Raw genomic sequence first — 17,903 nt, forward strand, 5'->3', positions numbered from 1 at the left:
CCCAGACCTAACCCCTAAGTCTTCCCCTATCACTTCCTTTCAGATGGAGCGCGACGATGCGGTCACCGAAGTCGAGATCCTCAAGGAGAAACTGGACAAGGCGCTGTACGCCAGCCAGAAGCTGATCGACGAGAAGGACACCTCCAACAAGGAGTTCGAAAAGATGCTGGAGAAGTACGATCGGGCCCAGAACGAGATCTATCGCCTTCAGTCCCGTTGCGATACGGCAGAAGCGGATAGAGCCCGCTTGGAGGTGGAGGCGGAGCGATCTGGCCTGGCTGCCAGCAAGGCCCGCGAGGATCTGCGTAAGCTGCAGGACGAGAGCACTCGGCTGCAGGAGGCCTGCGATCGGGCGGCGCTCCAGTTGAGCCGCGCCAAGGAGTGCGAGGACAATGCGCGCAGCGAACTGGAGCACAGTCGCGATCGCTTCGACAAGCTACAAACGGACATTCGGCGTGCCCAGGGCGAGAAGGAGCACTTCCAGTCCGAGCTGGAGAGGGTCACCTACGAACTGGAGCGCGCACATGCCGCCCAGACCAAGGCGAGCGCCAGCGTGGAGGCGGCCAAGGAGGAGGCGGCCCACTATGCCGTAGAGCTTGAGAAGATGCGCGACCGCTACGAGAAGAGCCAGGTGGAGCTGCGCAAGCTGCAGGACACGGACACCTTCGGGCGGGAGACGCGACGCCTCAAGGAGGAGAACGAGCGGCTGCGCGAGAAGCTGGACAAGACGCTCATGGAACTGGAGACCATACGCGGCAAATCGCAATACGAGTCGGAGTCATTCGAGAAGTACAAGGACAAGTACGAGAAGATCGAGATGGAGGTGCAGAACATGGAGTCGAAGCTGCACGAGACCAGCCTGCAGCTGGAGCTGTCGAAGGGCGAGGTGGCCAAAATGCTGGCCAATCAGGAAAAGCAGCGATCCGAGCTGGAACGGGCGCACATCGAGCGGGAGAAGGCACGCGACAAGCATGAGAAGCTACTGAAGGAGGTCGATCGTTTGCGCCTGCAACAGTCCTCGGTGAGCCCCGGCGATCCGGTCCGAGCGTCGACGTCCTCCTCTTCCGCTCTGTCCGCTGGCGAACGGCAGGAGATCGACCGCCTGCGGGATCGCCTTGAAAAGGCGCTGCAGTCGCGTGACGCCACCGAGCTGGAGGCCGGTCGCTTGGCCAAGGAACTGGAGAAGGCGCAAATGCATCTGGCCAAGCAGCAGGAGAACACCGAGTCCACGCGCATCGAGTTCGAGCGCATGGGCGCTGAGCTCGGTCGCCTGCACGATCGCCTCGAGAAGGCCGAGGCCGAACGGGAAGCGCTGCGTCAAGCGAACCGTAGCGGCGGAGCTGGCGCTGCCCCCCATCCGCAGCTGGAGAAGCACGTCCAGAAGCTGGAGTCAGACGTCAAGCAGCTGGCCATGGAGCGGGAGCAGCTGGTCCTGCAACTGGAGAAGAGCCAGGAGATTCTTATGAACTTCCAGAAGGAACTCCAGAACGCAGAGGCGGAATTGCAGAAGACGCGCGAGGAGAACCGCAAGCTGCGCAACGGTCACCAAGTGCCGCCAGTCGCCGCTCCACCCGCCGGACCCTCTCCCGCCGAATTCCAGGCCATGCAAAAGGAGATCCAGACCCTCCAGCAGAAGCTCCAAGAGTCGGAGCGCGCCCTGCAAGCCGCCGGTCCCCAACAGGCACAGGCTGCAGCGGCGGCAGGAGCGAGTCGCGAGGAGATCGAGCAATGGCGCAAGGTCATCGAGCAGGAGAAGAGTCGCGCCGACATGGCCGACAAGGCCGCCCAGGAGATGCACAAGCGCATTCAGGTGAGGATCGACGTGGACACAATGAGCACAAGGAGTTTGTCCTTAACACAACTAAACATACTGATACTTTCTAACACATTAAATCACTTATTTCCACACATTTTTTATGTCAATATGTAAGTACTTAATATTATCATTTGGTTCTTGCGTTTAAAATTACGTTACTTTGAATGGGCGTTGAAACAATCTTTATTGAAGTTCCATGTTACACTTATGTATATATTCCCAATAAACTAAATAAACTAACATTCTAATGCATTTAAATGGTTTAGCTTATGGACCAACACATCAAGGATCAGCACGCCCAGATGCAGAAGATGCAGCAGCAGATGCAACAGCAGCAGCAGGCGGCGCAACAGGCGGTGCAACAGGCGGCGCAGCAGCAGCAATCCGCAGCAGGTGCCGGCGGTGCGGACCCCAAAGAGTTGGAGAAGGTCAGGGGCGAACTCCAGGCGGCGTGCACCGAGCGGGATCGCTTCCAGCAGCAGCTGGAGCTCCTGGTCACAGAGTTGGAGAAGAGCAAGGTGACTTATCCATGGAACCAAACAAATATATAACCATTAATCGCATTTATCCCGGCCAGATGTCCAACCAGGAGCAGGCAAAACAGCTCCAAACGGCGCAGCAGCAAGTGCAGCAACTGCAACAGCAGGTGCAACAGCTGCAGCAGCAGATGCAACAACTGCAGCAGGCTGCCAGTGCGGGAGCAGGCGCCACCGACGTGCAGCGCCAGCAGCTGGAACAGCAGCAGAAGCAACTGGAGGAGGTGCGCAAGCAGATCGACAACCAGGCCAAGGCCACCGAGGGCGAGCGCAAGATCATCGACGAGCAGCGCAAGCAGATCGACGCCAAGCGCAAGGACATCGAGGAAAAGGAGAAGAAGATGGCCGAGTTCGACGTACAGCTGCGCAAGCGCAAGGAGCAGATGGACCAGCTGGAGAAGTCCCTACAGACGCAGGGAGGCGGAGCGGCGGCCGCCGGCGAGCTGAACAAGAAGCTCATGGATACGCAGCGGCAGCTGGAAGCGTAAGTGTTGCATAAACAACCAATATTTTAGTATTACGAAAACAAATGAGAGAAAAGATAAGTTGCGAATCTCTAAATACGGACACCTCGACATGGAAAGATGCCATCGGCGACAAAGCTTTTTCAAATCTGAATGACTTATTTTTATTTCAACGCATACCATATAACAATGATATTGATTGATATATTGTTGTAACTCTCTATTTTTAGATGCGTCAAGGAGCTGCAAAATACAAAGGAGGAGCACAAGAAGGCGGCAACCGAAACGGAGCGTTTGCTGCAATTGGTACAAATGTCGCAGGAGGAGCAGAACGCCAAGGAGAAGACCATCATGGATTTGCAACAGTGAGTGTCTCATTGGTTATCCTATCGCTGAAAACACAACCAGTGAATTCGTTCCGTATTATCCCTATTTCAGAGCCTTAAAGATCGCTCAAGCCAAAGTCAAACAAGCACAAACGCAGCAACAGCAACAGCAGGATGTAAGTTAGAATCAAGTTAAAGGTAACCAAGGATAATAACCGATCCTTATCCCTTTTTTTAGGCTGGACCAGCTGGCTTCTTGAAGAGCTTTTTCTAAACAGTGCCCTCGCAAAGCCACAGATACACACATCTTGGGATGCAGATGAGGCAAAAGGATTTTACACGTACTACTTACCCAAAGCGATAATGGAAAACCAACCAACAGCAAGATGTTACCAAAAGCACTGTCTACTATTTTGTATACTACCGATGCCGATACCAATACCAACTATGCAGTATTTCTACGACTCTCACACACACTATGTACACTCTTTACACACACAGATAAACACAGGGACACACACACACATTTGTAAATGACACCATGTAAATGCAATGCGAAATGCATATTATTTGATATTTATGTGTATTGTGTAATTAGGTTGCCGCTATACTCAAATTGTGGATGCATTTAAAAGTCAGCTCGTATAGCGTACTTTGTAAACTCTCTTAACTTTCTCTCTAACTCACTAACTCAATCCTATTCGAACTCAAAATCGAACTCAACTTAAAGTTTATCGTTAGCCAAAACACCAAGTCCTTCTTAGCCCAATTACCCCAACTCGAGAGTCCTTCTGTCCATCACTTTCTTCTCTCTGTCGGTCGGAGCTGCAACACGTAGACTACGTCCTCGGGCACTGCATCCCCATCGCCATCCCCATCTGTAAGACCCACCCATTAGTTCTCCCACTGCGCGGATGTGAGATGGCATTGAAATTGAAACGAGAAGAAAGGCAGAGCAGTAATTGCATTAATTGAGTGCTGCTTTGGACCCAAAGTGCAGCATGCACTTACAATTATCGACGATATATCGCATATACATATGTATGCTAGCCTCTGTTATAGTTAGTCAAACATGAGCATCCTACGCCCATCATTCGCCCATCAGTCACACTGTACATAAGACATTCGCAACGGAAAAATATAGATACAGATACGGATACAATACGTAGAGCAATAATTGATAGACCACAGATAATACAAGTATGATATAGATACGAGTACCATATGTAAAATTATTACAATTATAAAATTATATTGCCTAGCCTTTAGCCGTGTACCAAAGAACTATCACTACAGAGCCCAAAAGGAAGATCACTACCTACCCCATTCAGCTATTATGGATATTATCGATAAAATAAACTCGAACGTCAACTACAACAAGTGCAATCTCTATTTTAATTAGTTAAATCTACACGATACCCCACGTTCCTTAGCCCCCGACTAAATAGATCGAGTCCACTACGCAAGCTTTACCCAAGTCAGCTGTGAATGCGCATAGTACGAGTACTTATAGTACTTCTAGTAGATCGGTAGTTCCAACTCTAGTCCAGGTCACTCGAAACGTTGCTTTTGGTCTAGAAAAGGTGCGAAAGTGTTATTGTTATCAGACATGAATGACCCATGCCCCTGTAATGCATACTTAGCTATAGAGGAATAGTTGCAGATGTGTACAAACTATAGAGTACCACATATTGACTAGCATGAACTAGTGTTTCTTTTTTTTATTTTTTATTTAATTGAGTGCATATTCTTCGTTCCCTTTAATTTAAACGTAAAGAAAGTAGAAATTGAATGGAAGAATTATGATGTACGAAGTTAGTTAGAAGAGAGTATGGAGTTATCACTGCCAGTGTAAGCAAGAATATCGATAGATGGGAAACTTAAGATCCGTTTAATCCTAGGGCCTAACATTAGAATATCATTTGACTTTCGGTTACTAAAGAAACCAACCACGAAGACATTCAGCGTGAGACGACGAAGCAAGAGACACAACACAATCATATCATACAAGCCTATATCATAGCCCCAAGAACGAAGGATAGCTGATCCTAGCGCTTTAATTGTCCTTTGATCCTTCAACCCATTCTAGAACGATCGATTTGTTAAATTGATAGAGCACCTCCTCCTCCACCCTTTAGGTAATCGATTAACGACCAAGTAAACTACGATAGAGCTGCACTCTCTGCTTTCTTTTCGGTTTTTGGTTTCGCAGTCGTTCGATTTGTGTACATAAGTTAGGGTCCCGCTTTTCGCCCCTCTCTCTCGCCAAATGAGTTCCCCACAAAGTTCCTATACCAGGAACCTCGGGTTTACGGTGCAGCTGGAGGGCAGAAAGCCATACGAGTTCGCGAGTCAAGTAAAAAAGTAAATGTTTAGCAACCAACACCTTTATGCTCGACAGAAGTGTACATAAGTGTCTAGTTATGTAAGCATAACAGAAGCTGTATAATATATAAAAGTTTACTAAATACTAAATACGATATAATGTAATCATCAATCTATATCCAGACCATTGAGAACACGAGAACAATTACTATCGACAAATCAAACCGAACAAACTTCACCGTAGGACACATCACTTTGGCTACCCAAGCTGCATACAAATTACACACCACGTTGACAATACAATCACCCACAAAATACACGTGAACACTGATACACCCTTTGGATGCCCCCAATTTGTACCACTCAATCACGATCCATTGACGCTAGATGGAAGCCAACATATCCGAGTCGAGGTAGCGCTAATCTTATGTTAACTGTGGCCCAACCCCAGATATCACATAGTCGAACGGGGCAATTTCCTAGCGCTACGAGTGGATTTCTTGGTCACTCGATCAGTAGGTCACTCGATCACCGATCACCGGTCACTTTCACCTTCGATCTTGATCTCGATTTGCAGTTATAGAGGATGAAACGTTTGCCTTTAACTACTTAACTTAACTTACCACGTATCGTATTGTTAGCCTAGATAGTCTCAATTACAGCAGCAGCAGCAGTGACGAACAAACTGAGATTAAGAACATGAACTAACGGTCTAACTACTCTTATAGTATTTGCCGTAACACTTTAATCATATTATCCCCGCCGTCGTGTACCCTACTTACAGATACAAATACGAAACTATCGGATAGCAAGGAAAGCTTCGACAACTTTTTCTATACAAATCTAGCGAACATAACAATAACAAGAGATATATGATATATGATAAATCGAAAAGCAAAACCCAATTCTCGTATAATGTAATTTAGCAAATTGTAAACACAATATAGGCAGACAGACACTCGCTCGCAAACAAAAACCCCGAATATCAGGCGATGGAATCGATGACAGATACATAAATGAATTTATATGGTGGTACGAGCGTTACCTATCGATAAATGCTAGCGAAGAATTATTATGTATAACTCCAGTGTGTACTTCTCTGTACATAGACCTATATATATATATATATATATATATATATATATATATATATATATATAAATACTTACGATTATGACTAGAGCAAAGCATACGATAGATGAATATAGGAATATACGGAAACAAAGCATATACATAGCAGATATGGAAAGAGAGCGCAAATTATATAGATAACTACAGCATCACACTCATCAAGAACAAAACCGAAGATCGTAGTCAGAGCGAAAACTTGGATGGATAGGCAAAGAGAGAGGCAGAGAGGCAGAGAGGCAGAACAGAAGTCTAGACCTAGACACCCCAGACACAAAGTCCCCAAACTGAAACCGATACCGAAATATCCGCAGATGAGCAACAAAAGCATTAAGTAAAACAAGAACAACAATTTCGTGTAACATTTTTTTAAACAAGTTTGGTGATCTACGATATTGGTAATAATTATTGATAAATAAAATAATATAAAAGGATATATATATATATATATATACACATACATATATTATACAAATATATGAAATAAAGCCCAGTACTCAGAACGACAATTATTTGGTCTTGTAAAGTGACTAAGTCATGTTTAGAACAGTGTGACTTCTCGATAGATTGCAAAAATCACCGATAGTTGAACGATCACACTGTGATGTTGAATTTCCATTCTGAGATTTTTTACTCATTTACTTTGAAACTTTGTGATTGAGCAATTAAATTTTGCTGATCTGAGCACTGGACTTTAGGCAGGAGTAGGCAAAAGAAAAAAAAAAATAAGAACGGAAACAAGGGGAGGCATACATAAAGTACGAGTAAATATTTATTATATAATGTTTTTTAAGTAACTTATAGTAAGCCATTATATATACACACATATATATATATATATAAATTATACATATATGAAACTACATAAGTTTACAAGGTATATGAAAAAAACAAAACAAAAACAACAAAAACCAAATTAAGAATCAACCACAACAAAAAGGTAAACAACAACAACAACAAAAACAAAAACGCAACCGCAGCAACTAAACAAAGTAAACGATTAGAGATGAGGTGGGAAAATATTATAATAATAAAGTAAATAAATTTATTATATACATACATACATAGAAGAATATTACAAATGGGAGAAAGTCGAGCAAAATGAAAGCGAGATGAAAATGATTATTTGAAACATGTTCATTATATATAAATGTCATTAAAAATGTTCTTCAAAACTGCCTACCAATAAAATATATTTCAAATAATATCAACCAGTGTCCCATTAAATTTCCTATATTTTCGAAAGGTATTCATATCGCGGGTGGGAAAAAAGTTTAAGTAACTAAAGCTTGGCTTAATTTTCGTAAGTTCTAGTTTCTAATTTATTTGAAATACGCGCCAGTTTGAACAGGGCTGCCCTATCTATCAATTGAGCGTTGCTGTATCATCTTTATTTGAATGCTCTACACGGATTCTGTAAAGTAGTGGTGTAAATTGTATGTAAAATTAAATTTATGGTTCAGGTCTCTGCTAAAAAAGAAACAAAAAGATTGTTTAGCTGAAATTGACATCTTGATGTTTTTCGTCTGAAAAATGTTGATGGCGCAGATGGTTGAACATACTTTTTAAAACGCCGAAGTCGGAGGCTCAAATCCAGATGTTGGTCAATTATTTATTTTTTAAAATATTTTTTTTCTTAATTTATATTTATTGTTCTATTTGTATTTATTAGACCACAAAGCATAGTTGCTGAAAGGCATACGTATATAATTAGGCAACTTAAATATTTTTGGTTTTTTGCAAGCTCTTATTTTAGTTTTATTTTAAACAAGCTTATTATATTCGGCTGTTTTAGCATGCCATTTCTTTCTTGAAAAAAATTGTAAAAAATTAAATTTTAGCATACAATAAGTATTCATAAGCAAACACGACAAAATCGCATTGTGCAAAGAAAACTACAAAGAAGTACACGATTCTCCTGCCACTTTTGAAACAAAATGGCCCAAAGCACTTAGAAAATCAATTTTGTACCGCTCAGCCTAAAGTTTCGAGTTCCACTCAAACTTTTGCCTGCACCGCAATGTTTAACATTCCTGTGGGATAAGATATTTAGAATTGCTGGCAAAAATTTAATCAGCCCTGGAAGAGAAACATTCATTACGGCTCCTTTACTTATATTTTATCAGCTTGCAACGACAACATGCCCCAAACTTCGCTTTCCCAGTCCGCAGTTAGTGGGTGTGACGGTTGGTTTTTGTGTTCCGTCTTTCGGGGGTTCCGGGGGTTTGCGTTGGGTGGCAAGTGGAGCAGTGACAGCTGCCCTATAAAATATTAAAAGTCGCACATACACACAAACACACACACACATAGCCAGAACGGGCTGCAGAACCTCGTGTGATGTAATCCATATTGCTGGAGCCATGTAACGCAGGAAGGGTACTCTATATACACATACATACATATATACAACGTACATAAGGCACATGACTCCTATGTGTAATGTATACATTACATGGCCCCATATATTTAGCACGCTTCTGGCCCACCTACAATTGGATTACCAACAACAGGCTCTCGGAAAAAGGAAAAGCGGTGGAAAAGCTCCTTGGGTGCCACACCCACCCACCCATCCCCCGCCCCGTTTTTGGCGCATGTGCCGCAGTCGACGCCACCGTCGCTGCCTCTTTTATCGATTGACCCAATTTGCGGGCATAAAGTAGTTGGGCGCTTTTTTTTATATCACCCACCCAACTCAAACCAACCCAACCACCCACCGAATTGCGGCATTCGCAGTGTGTATGTATGTACGTATGTAATGTGTAGCCACCCCCGCAGATTCCAATGGTTTCCTTGTCCTTTCAACGTCCTTTCCTTTCCACTCGGGAAAACACATACATTCCAACGGTTGGCTAACTGAGAGGACTATTTTTACTAAAACGGACCTAAGAATAAAACTATCGACTTATTAACTAGTACTTGTACTAGTACTAGTTCTGTTACTGATATGTACATGCATACGAGTATATACCACAATATCTAATCAGTGACCTCTTTTGGTCGAAAAAAAAACTATTTACTATGTACAAATTACGCGTTATTCCATTTCCCTAGCTTAGGTCTATAATTTTAAGCTATCTTAGAGACTGAAAAACTATTTCACAATCTCTGTTTAACAGAGAACGAACCACATAGAAGTGGCCCCAATTTCTCATCTAGCGGGTTTATCTTCGGTCCGAGTTCCGTCCATAAAACTCCACTGAAAGATAAACAAGAAGAACGCCCATTGCAGCGTTTTGGCCTAGAAAAGAAACCAAATGTGGGGCCAAGAAAGAGGAAACAATGAGCGGAGCATGCAGAATGGAGAATGGAGATAATGGAGAATGGAGAACTGGGCGGCAAGTAGTAGACTTTTTAACGGGCCACGAAGAAGCGACAACAAAGCTCATGTTTGATTATGCTGGCCAAGCATAAAAACCCCTATGTACAAACGAATGCCGCAGATACAAAACACAAATACGAAATACGAAATACAACATACAGATGTACATACACATACGACACGTGTAATTGACCTACTTTCCCCACTCGAAAGAGTGTATCTGTGTGAGTTGCCTGTCCAGCTATTTGGATGCCATAGAAAAAGTGGGGGGAAAAAACAAGAAGAAGAAGAAAAAAGAGTGGTACGAGCAGAAGAGGCGGCTGTAAAAGCACAAAAACCTAGATAAGATAAACGAAATAAGTACAGCATTACTCACCGAAAGTCACTGCGATGTGTGCACATATGTATGTATGTACAAGAACCCCGATCGTTTGTAATAAACCAGAATTTGTGTAATTAAAGCAGGAAAATGTAAAAAAGTATCTTGCAGATACGAACTACATAGGAGCTTTTGCCGCTAGCAAAGCTCTCAGATACGCTCCGACCACAATTGAAATAGTTTGTCGCCCTGTCGCCATCCACTTTTGTAGCCATGTGGCTGGCGACCTATTTACTGCGGCGTATCCATCAGATACATGCACAGAACAATTGGAAACACAGAAAAAAAGTAAGGAGGAGATTAAGGGGTTACCGAGAGATCTATTGGAATGCGCTGGCTGGCGGAATCGAACAATGCTGAAAATGTAGAAGGCGAGAATGCAAAAAATCGCCACCCCCATGTAGGTGGTGGCTAAAATGTTAAACGGAGCCCCAAAAGGCAATTACACGCTATCTGGTGGGACCTGCAGATAGTTTTGTTTGCTCTCCGGCGCGACACTGATAAAGGCAATTAGCAGCGAACATGTGCGGCGAAACTGGAGAGTCGAAAAGACCAGAAAGTCTGACTAAAAAACAAAAACACTGAAAGCGCAGCACTAAGCGAGCAACTTAATTAATTAGTTTCGAGCGAAACGCCCCATTGCCATTCGTGTATCTTCAGCAAACAGAAAATGAAAAAGAAGAAACCAGCTAATACTGAAACGTATCTCTAACAAATGTGTGCAATATCTTGGCCCGCAGGCTATCAGGATTCTAATTGCTTGAGTAAGAAACATTTAAGACATTTTCTCCTTAGTTCTTAGTTTTATAGCCCTTAGCATTAAATCGCTACCTTTCTAGACATAAAGTATTTTCGATTTGATTAATAACCACCATTTCATCAGCAGTACATGTGATGCATCAAATATATTGTCCAAAAACCAGCCACATTTTTGCGCAGTGCAAAACACATTTTGGACGTACTTAGCAGTTAGTCAGCAAATCGCTGGCCGCGCTTGCCGTGTTTGCCGATTGTTAACACGCCGTCGCTCAGCTATTTTCGCCGCTGATGTAATCACTTTTTTCCAGCTACAGCTGAACGGAACAGAACCCTCCTTCAAGACAAGAAAAACAGGCCATGTAACCAAAATTGAGTTTCGATTTAGTTTCGTCAGTCGGCGGATCGCGTCGACCCGCAAAATACCCTATAAATGGTCGATTCATAGATATAAAGTCAAGAAATTACACATCGAGTAGCTAGTTGAACTTAAGTTAAGCATTGCATTTAGGCTTTGGATTGAGCTGCCAACTGCATAACAAGCCAGATCAATCGGAGCGATCGGGACTGGAGATTTGGTCGCCGGCGAAGTTCACACTAGCACTAGCATCGTGTCCTTGAACCGTGGGAATCGATCTTATCAGCTCGGAACGGCGTCGTTTGAGTTCCTGGCGCGACGAACTGAGCCTCTTGCTTCGCTTCATGTTGGTGAATCTCACGTAGATCTTACCCCTTCGCTCGGTGCGGTAATAGCTGAGCTGTTCCTGCGGGAAAAGCTGCAGTATCTCGCGTTCCAGCAAGTGACTCCTCTGCAGGGTCAGGTGCATCTGGTTCTCCTCGTAGTAGCTGCACACTAGTTGGATGAGCAAAAGGCGCTGCACGGCGTCCAGCGGATCGTTCTGGCCAATACGCTCCAGCAAGCTCTGGGCTTTCATACCCGAGGATCGCAGAATGCCCAAAATGCTAACTTCTTGGTCAGGAGTGGCAGTTGCATCCTCCTTGTTGCCTGAGGTTCCTCCTGAAGACCCAGCCGCCAATACAGCTTCAGGCTTCCTAGTTTGCTGCATCGGCATCAGCTCCTGTTTGACCATCATTATGTCGTCGGTTATCTGCGCAGGCGGATGGACCAAAGGCAATGGAAAGGGAACTGACATTTCCCTGGGATCACTGAGGGCCACCAGCGATTCTGCTGGTATTGTCTTGACCAGATCTTCAGGCTTGTGCAATTCTTCCTGCTCTGACGGCTGTTCCATGTGCAACGGCGATTGCTCCTGACATTGCGATTGGCCCAGAATCTCCGGACAGCGACAGCCGGAGCAGTGGCTCGACCCCTGGCCCTGGGCGCCTTGGAGCGGTACGTTCAGCCAGCGGCGCCAGCGCTCCAAGTGATGCTCGAAGCGAATGCGGGTTCCAAAGCGAAAGTTTCGCAGCAACTCGGACAGATGATGACGTTTGATCATCTGCAGCTCGTCCACGTTAATGGCTTCATCTGCAACACAGTGTGGCAAAGAATAACAATTTTGGTCCGAAGAATAATAACGTTTACTATCAAGAAATTTAAGAGACTTTTAGACAGTTAACTTTAAAACTATGAGTGCATAAACAGTAGTAGTAGTAAATTGCCGTGATATTGCAATCTTTAAACAACAAAAGTGTTAACCCTTAAACACAATTTCTAGCAGTTCCAAGTTTTAACGGAAGCGAAGTATGCAGATCCCAACTCAACGAAACCAAAGTTTAAAACCAACCGCCGGCGACAAGCACAGGGTTAAAGTCGCGTCCTCTTTTTGCTCGCTCTTTATCAGCGTCTATGCTTCGCTTTGTTTACATATGGTACATAAGAACAGACATACATACGTACATATTTACGCATGCATGTACAGTACGCATGTATGTACGTATGTTTGCATGTACATACCTTGCAGGTGAGGAAGCAGATCGGCGACATCCCACGACTGCAGAAGGTCGCGCAGCTCCTCGTAGTCCTCCTTTCCAGCCATCTCGAGCAGTTGCAGGCCGTCAGATTCCAGGTTGCAGTTTTCCACGGATCCAGAGCCACGTGGCATCTGTGGGGGCGATGATGTACACGGATTCATTCGACTACAACCGGGCGTACATCCTTTCGTCACGAATGAGAGTGCAGCACTGAAATTTTGCAACAGGCGCGTTGTTCTCTCCCGTCCCTCACCGCACACATACCCTCATACATACGGTTTTCGTTTCGATTTCATCGCCGTCTGTTCTGTTTTTCATCGTTTTTGTTTCGTTCATTCGTAGTCGGCTTCGCCAACTCAACGAACAGCGTATGTACCAAGGGCGTAGTCAGTTATGCAGAAGGGGTTCACCATGGAAATGTGGCTTTAACTAGTCGCTATTAAACGATTGATCGTTTAGTCAATGTATTTGGTTTGGGCGTGTAATCAGTTGTAATTATTACAAATGTAATCAAGACTACGTCCATGGTATGTACGCGTATGTAGACATTCATACCTGAGCTGGCATGTGTGTAATGCAGCGTTGTACTGTTTTCATTTATTTTTGTGTGTTCTTCTGTGGCTGCACGTAAGTTTGTTTGACTGCTTATTGATAAAATTTCGCACCAACCTCGTGGTACGAACCCCTACGATAATGCCGACCGAATGGTACCCTTTTATTTTAATATATGTATGTGTACATTGTATGTACATACACGGTATTTAAATTGAATTAATTTATAAAATTATAATATTACAAAATTGCTTGGGAAAATAACAGACATTGCATAGAGCGTAGTTGAAAGATATTAAATATATTTAGAATATGATCTTACTGCTTGCGTGCAGGGTATCTAAGAGTTTGTGCAATCGAGCACAGCGTTCCTATTGATTTCTGGTTGCCTATAAAATAATGTCGTTTCCATCCGGTAGAACAGCTTGAACGCGTTAAACATTTGTTGTTTTAAATAATTTTGTATTGTCTATGTGTGTTTACATATACATACCTATATATACATATGTGTGTATATATTCCAGTTCTAAACCGAAGTTCGCCCGAATGGTTATTTCTCAGAAAGTTTATAACTAACGCCAATCTTACGGGATTTTTTTTATAGAATTTTAGAAAAACCTATGTATGTATTTGATGTAATATAACACATCGGATTTAATTGATTGCTTTGTTTTTTGGCTTGAATTTCCTTAGAAGAATCTCAGCAAACCGATCACCGTTCGCGGACTACGTTTCCGATTGTGAAAAGTGGGTGGTGGGGAAAATTTCAGGTGTCACTGACGTTCACACTCCTGCGCTTCTGTGTTGCTCGTAGCTCATGCATATTGGTTTGAAATTCAACCTCGAGACATCATCAACATCAATGGCTCATAAGTGAAGTAGCCAGCGACGAACGCGTTGGCACACCGGTTCATTGAACTTTCTTTTGTAAATGTTTTCCTTTCTTCGCTCTCTGCGTCTCTCTCTCTCTCTCTCTCGCTCTTTTTCTCTCCCTTTCTCTGTCCCTCCCTGCTTTCTTTGGGCCCCTCTTTTTGTTTACTTAGCTGCTTAGTGGCTGTGTGTCGGCTGCCTTTTCTTTTTTTCCCTCATTTTGGGACGACTACTTTCCGGAGTCGCAGTTTCTTCTGTCTTTTCGGGTTTCCTCTTTCAAAGAAGGGCAACGGCAACTTGTTCGGTTCAAATGCCTTCATTAACAACGCACACTGATCTGGGAGTGGAAAATGTGGGGAGCCCTATGGAAATTCCGTGTCACGGATTCCCGTACTCGGTTGAAGGGAAGAGTGCCCAGTGCTCGGGCAAACGACCTTCTCATCCCCCGCATTCATTTCGGTTAACATTTTCGCAACCTCTACCTGACCTGACAGGACTTCCCCCACCACTGCGATCCGAAACAAGCCCGCTGATACGGAAAACTCATTCCCGAAATCCGTGACTCAAACGCTGAGACCTTCTAATTATATTTATTTCAGAGGCAGACAGCTCCTTTGGTTACCAATTAGGCCCAGATTGTTTGCCCCCGACCGAGATTGCGGCCAGAAATTTTCAGCATTGTGAACAAGATATCTCTAAATGGGTCATTAATAGGTATGTACATACCATACATAGGTACTTAAATTGGAGTATCAAATTAATAGGTAATTGACCATGGCAAGTATGCAAGTATGCATTTCTGTATTACATTCTTATATGTATCTTATAAGGGGCTAAAAGTATTTATATTCATTAGTATTCATACATACCTAGTAGATCCTACTGTTATCGTATCGTGTTATTTTTTTTTTTTTTTAAGATTATAGTTTTCAAATTCAGAAAAACATGCAATATGCGTGTAAGTATCCCGTATTCATTCGTCTTAAACTTATTTATTTACACATTAAATAAGATTATCCGTTCCGAACATTTTGAGATTCTTTAGGTGACTTACAAGGATACTTGCCTCATTGAGTGAAAAATAACTGATTGCATTCATTGCAAACTCGCTCGATCAAACCATAGCCATAAGATCTACATATGTATCTTTTACAGGAAACTATGGAATGTACTTGCACATATAGGGAAAAGCCATCAAACTGGTTTCAGTTCAGAATAACCTCCCCTGGCAATGCAATCGCATTCGGGGAAAATAAAAATGTAAACAAAGGAAGCGGAAGCCCCTTGATAAGGCGCAATTTCTTGCCAAGTTATCATTCTAATGAAAAATTCCTTGGCCGTCAGGTAAGAACAAGAAACAAAGAGGCATTTTCAGACCCTCTATATATGGCACTTATGCAGGCCGAATCGCTTCACAAAAGGGAACTGTAAATGAATGCGGAAACATGCGCAGTACCGCCCGACTTTCCAGGGAGGGTTTGAGGTCTTGAGATTTTGAGGCGGGAAAAAAGCCCAGGGGTGACTTGATTTTCCCGAAAATCAAAAGATGTTGCAACGCCAATTGTTGCCGAGAAGTACCAAACCAGCGAGCTGTGCATTATCGCGGATAATTCGGCCTGGCTGCAGCTCATTCAAGGCGGCAGGAAACCACCACTGGCCTAATCATTTCGATGGCGGAAACGCCAGAACTTCTATCGCCTGGAAGCGACCAAGTCTTCGCTTTCCCTATCAACTGCGCAGCAGCTGGCCAAGATTTTCCGCCTTTTGTGCGCAATTCCCAGTCCCCCGTCTTCAGATCTCCGCCATTCAAGAGCGCTCCTCGTCGAGCTTTGTGCGCCAAATGGGGTTTTTCGAGGTCTGAGACTCTGTCGCAGACATCTTGGTGGCCCCGCGAGCAGCGAAATCGAAGTCGACGTCGTGCCTCGGTGACCTACACACTGGCACACCCCCAAAGCCCCCCAAACACACACACACACCTCCCACAAAGTACATGAAAAAGCTTATAGAGAACTTAACTTTATGTACACTTTTATGGCCATGTGCACGAGGCTTTTGTGGGGCCCGTGTTACGCATATAGAAACGATGAGTTTTTGGCCGAACAGAATGCGAGTTGGAGTCCGATGGGGCATTCGCCAATCTTGATCCGCTGGCATTAGACGCGTTGCTCACGCGAAGGCGAGTGTATGGGTGTGTGGCGCGCGATTTCGCTTATCAGTTGGCTGATAAACCAGTTCCTATACAATCTGGACCAAGTAAGTATCGAACGATTGGCGGGAGTCTCTATACCGCGAACCATCTGACCCACAAAAAGGTCAGTTATAGTATTGACTATTCGATGCCAAAATCGATGAGTAGTGGTGCTTCCTATGGCTACCGTTCAGATAGTCGGACTTGCAATACTTTATAACATCTGTGGTTCCGTGTTTCAAGTGGTAAAATCGCATCTAACAATTTTAAAAACAGTTCAGCACTATTACTCGTAGCTGCTTGCTCTGGAATGTATAGATCTTCTAGCTGTTCGTTTAGCAGACCCCACAACTGTTTCGAAATAGGAACTTCAGCTATGGAATTTCGACCCCATGGTGTAGGCAAACTGATAACAGCGCTGGCATTTTACGTCCATCGACATCGCCTCATACCCCGACCAAATCGCATTTGTTTAAAGTCCAACTTTGGACCAGATGACCAGATGGCGATGTGTCGGGGCAGCTACCATTAAGTATTAATAACTATTGGCAAACGGCCGACCTGCACGATGATAATTGCATAAAATTACAGAACTCAGCGAATATGGCTGAGAAGCTGCATTATTCGACATCGATTTTTCGAGTTGTTCGCGGCGACGGGACGGACTCTCTAATTAGTCATTAATACGTGTGGGTTTCTCAAGGTGTACGGCTTTTCGTTCCCAGACCCCAGCTGATGGATTAGAATTTAAAGTTCAAAAGCTCGGTCTACAAGGCTATAGCTCGCCTCCAATTAAAAATGTTGTCTTGCTGTGGGGCTAGAGAAACCTGTTTCGAGACGGCTAACCAGCAAGTCCACTGAAAGTGCTCCAAACACCGTCGTAATCTGGAAAGCGTCTTGCTTCGTGCACTGAGGACTTAAGAGCAAATCAGCCATAAGTAAGTGTCAATAATTAATCGACTTATTCAATGAAAGTTTAAAGCTATGGTTAACCATACACATACATATGTAAAATAGGTGGTTTATATAAAGGAAGGGTTTCAAAAGACATTTTGTTGACGTACAAATGTAAATATTTGTAAAACAAAACATTGACTCTTTTCATACTTTCATTACATTACATTTTTAAAACAATAAGATTACACACGGTATGTACACATTTACAAAAATATAAATGTGGAAAATTATTGAGCCATCTTGTATTTGGGAAATAACGATTTTTAAGCTAAATTTGTATTCTAAAGTGAAGATACATACATACATACCATTTTTGGCATTTGTGCGTGTCCCGTGTAATTGAAAGACACTC

General features: G+C 43.7%; 2 protein-coding genes across 18 annotated transcripts in view; one reads left to right on the forward strand and one right to left on the reverse strand.

Annotated features, from left to right (window-relative positions):
- Positions 1-7,807, forward strand: part of brp (bruchpilot) — a 37,801-nt gene extending 29,994 nt beyond the window's left edge. For 7 of the 14 annotated variants that reach the window (NM_001414094.1, NM_001259299.3, NM_001414096.1 and 4 more), the window contains 6 exons: positions 44-1,810; positions 2,083-2,334; positions 2,394-2,836; positions 3,047-3,181; positions 3,255-3,318; positions 3,381-7,807. In NM_001414094.1, coding sequence (NP_001400998.1) covers positions 44-1,810; positions 2,083-2,334; positions 2,394-2,836; positions 3,047-3,181; positions 3,255-3,318; positions 3,381-3,416 — 2,697 coding nt within the window. In that variant the 3' untranslated portion in view covers positions 3,417-7,807. The remainder of the gene's footprint in view (positions 1-43; positions 1,811-2,082; positions 2,335-2,393; positions 2,837-3,046; positions 3,182-3,254; positions 3,319-3,380) is intronic. The other 7 variants (NM_001259301.2, NM_001259300.2, NM_206063.3 and 4 more) reach the window with 2 other exon arrangements.
- Positions 7,808-8,188: 381 nt separating this feature from the next.
- On the reverse strand, positions 8,189-14,377 carry CG1888 (uncharacterized protein). 4 transcript variants are annotated; one of them, NM_001273898.1, is made up of 4 exons: positions 14,030-14,377; positions 13,261-13,960; positions 12,968-13,194; positions 11,414-12,538 (listed from the first exon to the last, which is right to left on the reverse strand). In NM_001273898.1, exons 3-4 carry the CDS (start codon positions 13,143-13,145, stop codon positions 11,598-11,600), a joined length of 1,119 nt encoding a protein of 372 aa, NP_001260827.1. In that variant the 5' UTR covers positions 13,146-13,194; positions 13,261-13,960; positions 14,030-14,377; the 3' UTR covers positions 11,414-11,597. The 4 variants fall into 4 exon arrangements, with proteins under 4 accessions (NP_001260828.1, NP_001260827.1, NP_001260829.1 ...); NM_001273899.2 differs by lacking the exons at positions 13,261-13,960; positions 14,030-14,377 and adding an exon at positions 8,189-10,234 and having other exon boundaries at positions 10,291-12,538; positions 12,968-13,200; NM_001273900.1 differs by having other exon boundaries at positions 12,968-14,377.
- Between the last annotated feature and the right edge of the window lie 3,526 nt (positions 14,378-17,903).

Source organism: Drosophila melanogaster, chromosome 2R (assembly GCF_000001215.4).
Source record: "Drosophila melanogaster chromosome 2R".
NCBI classification, from domain to species: Eukaryota; Metazoa; Arthropoda; class Insecta; order Diptera; family Drosophilidae; genus Drosophila; species Drosophila melanogaster.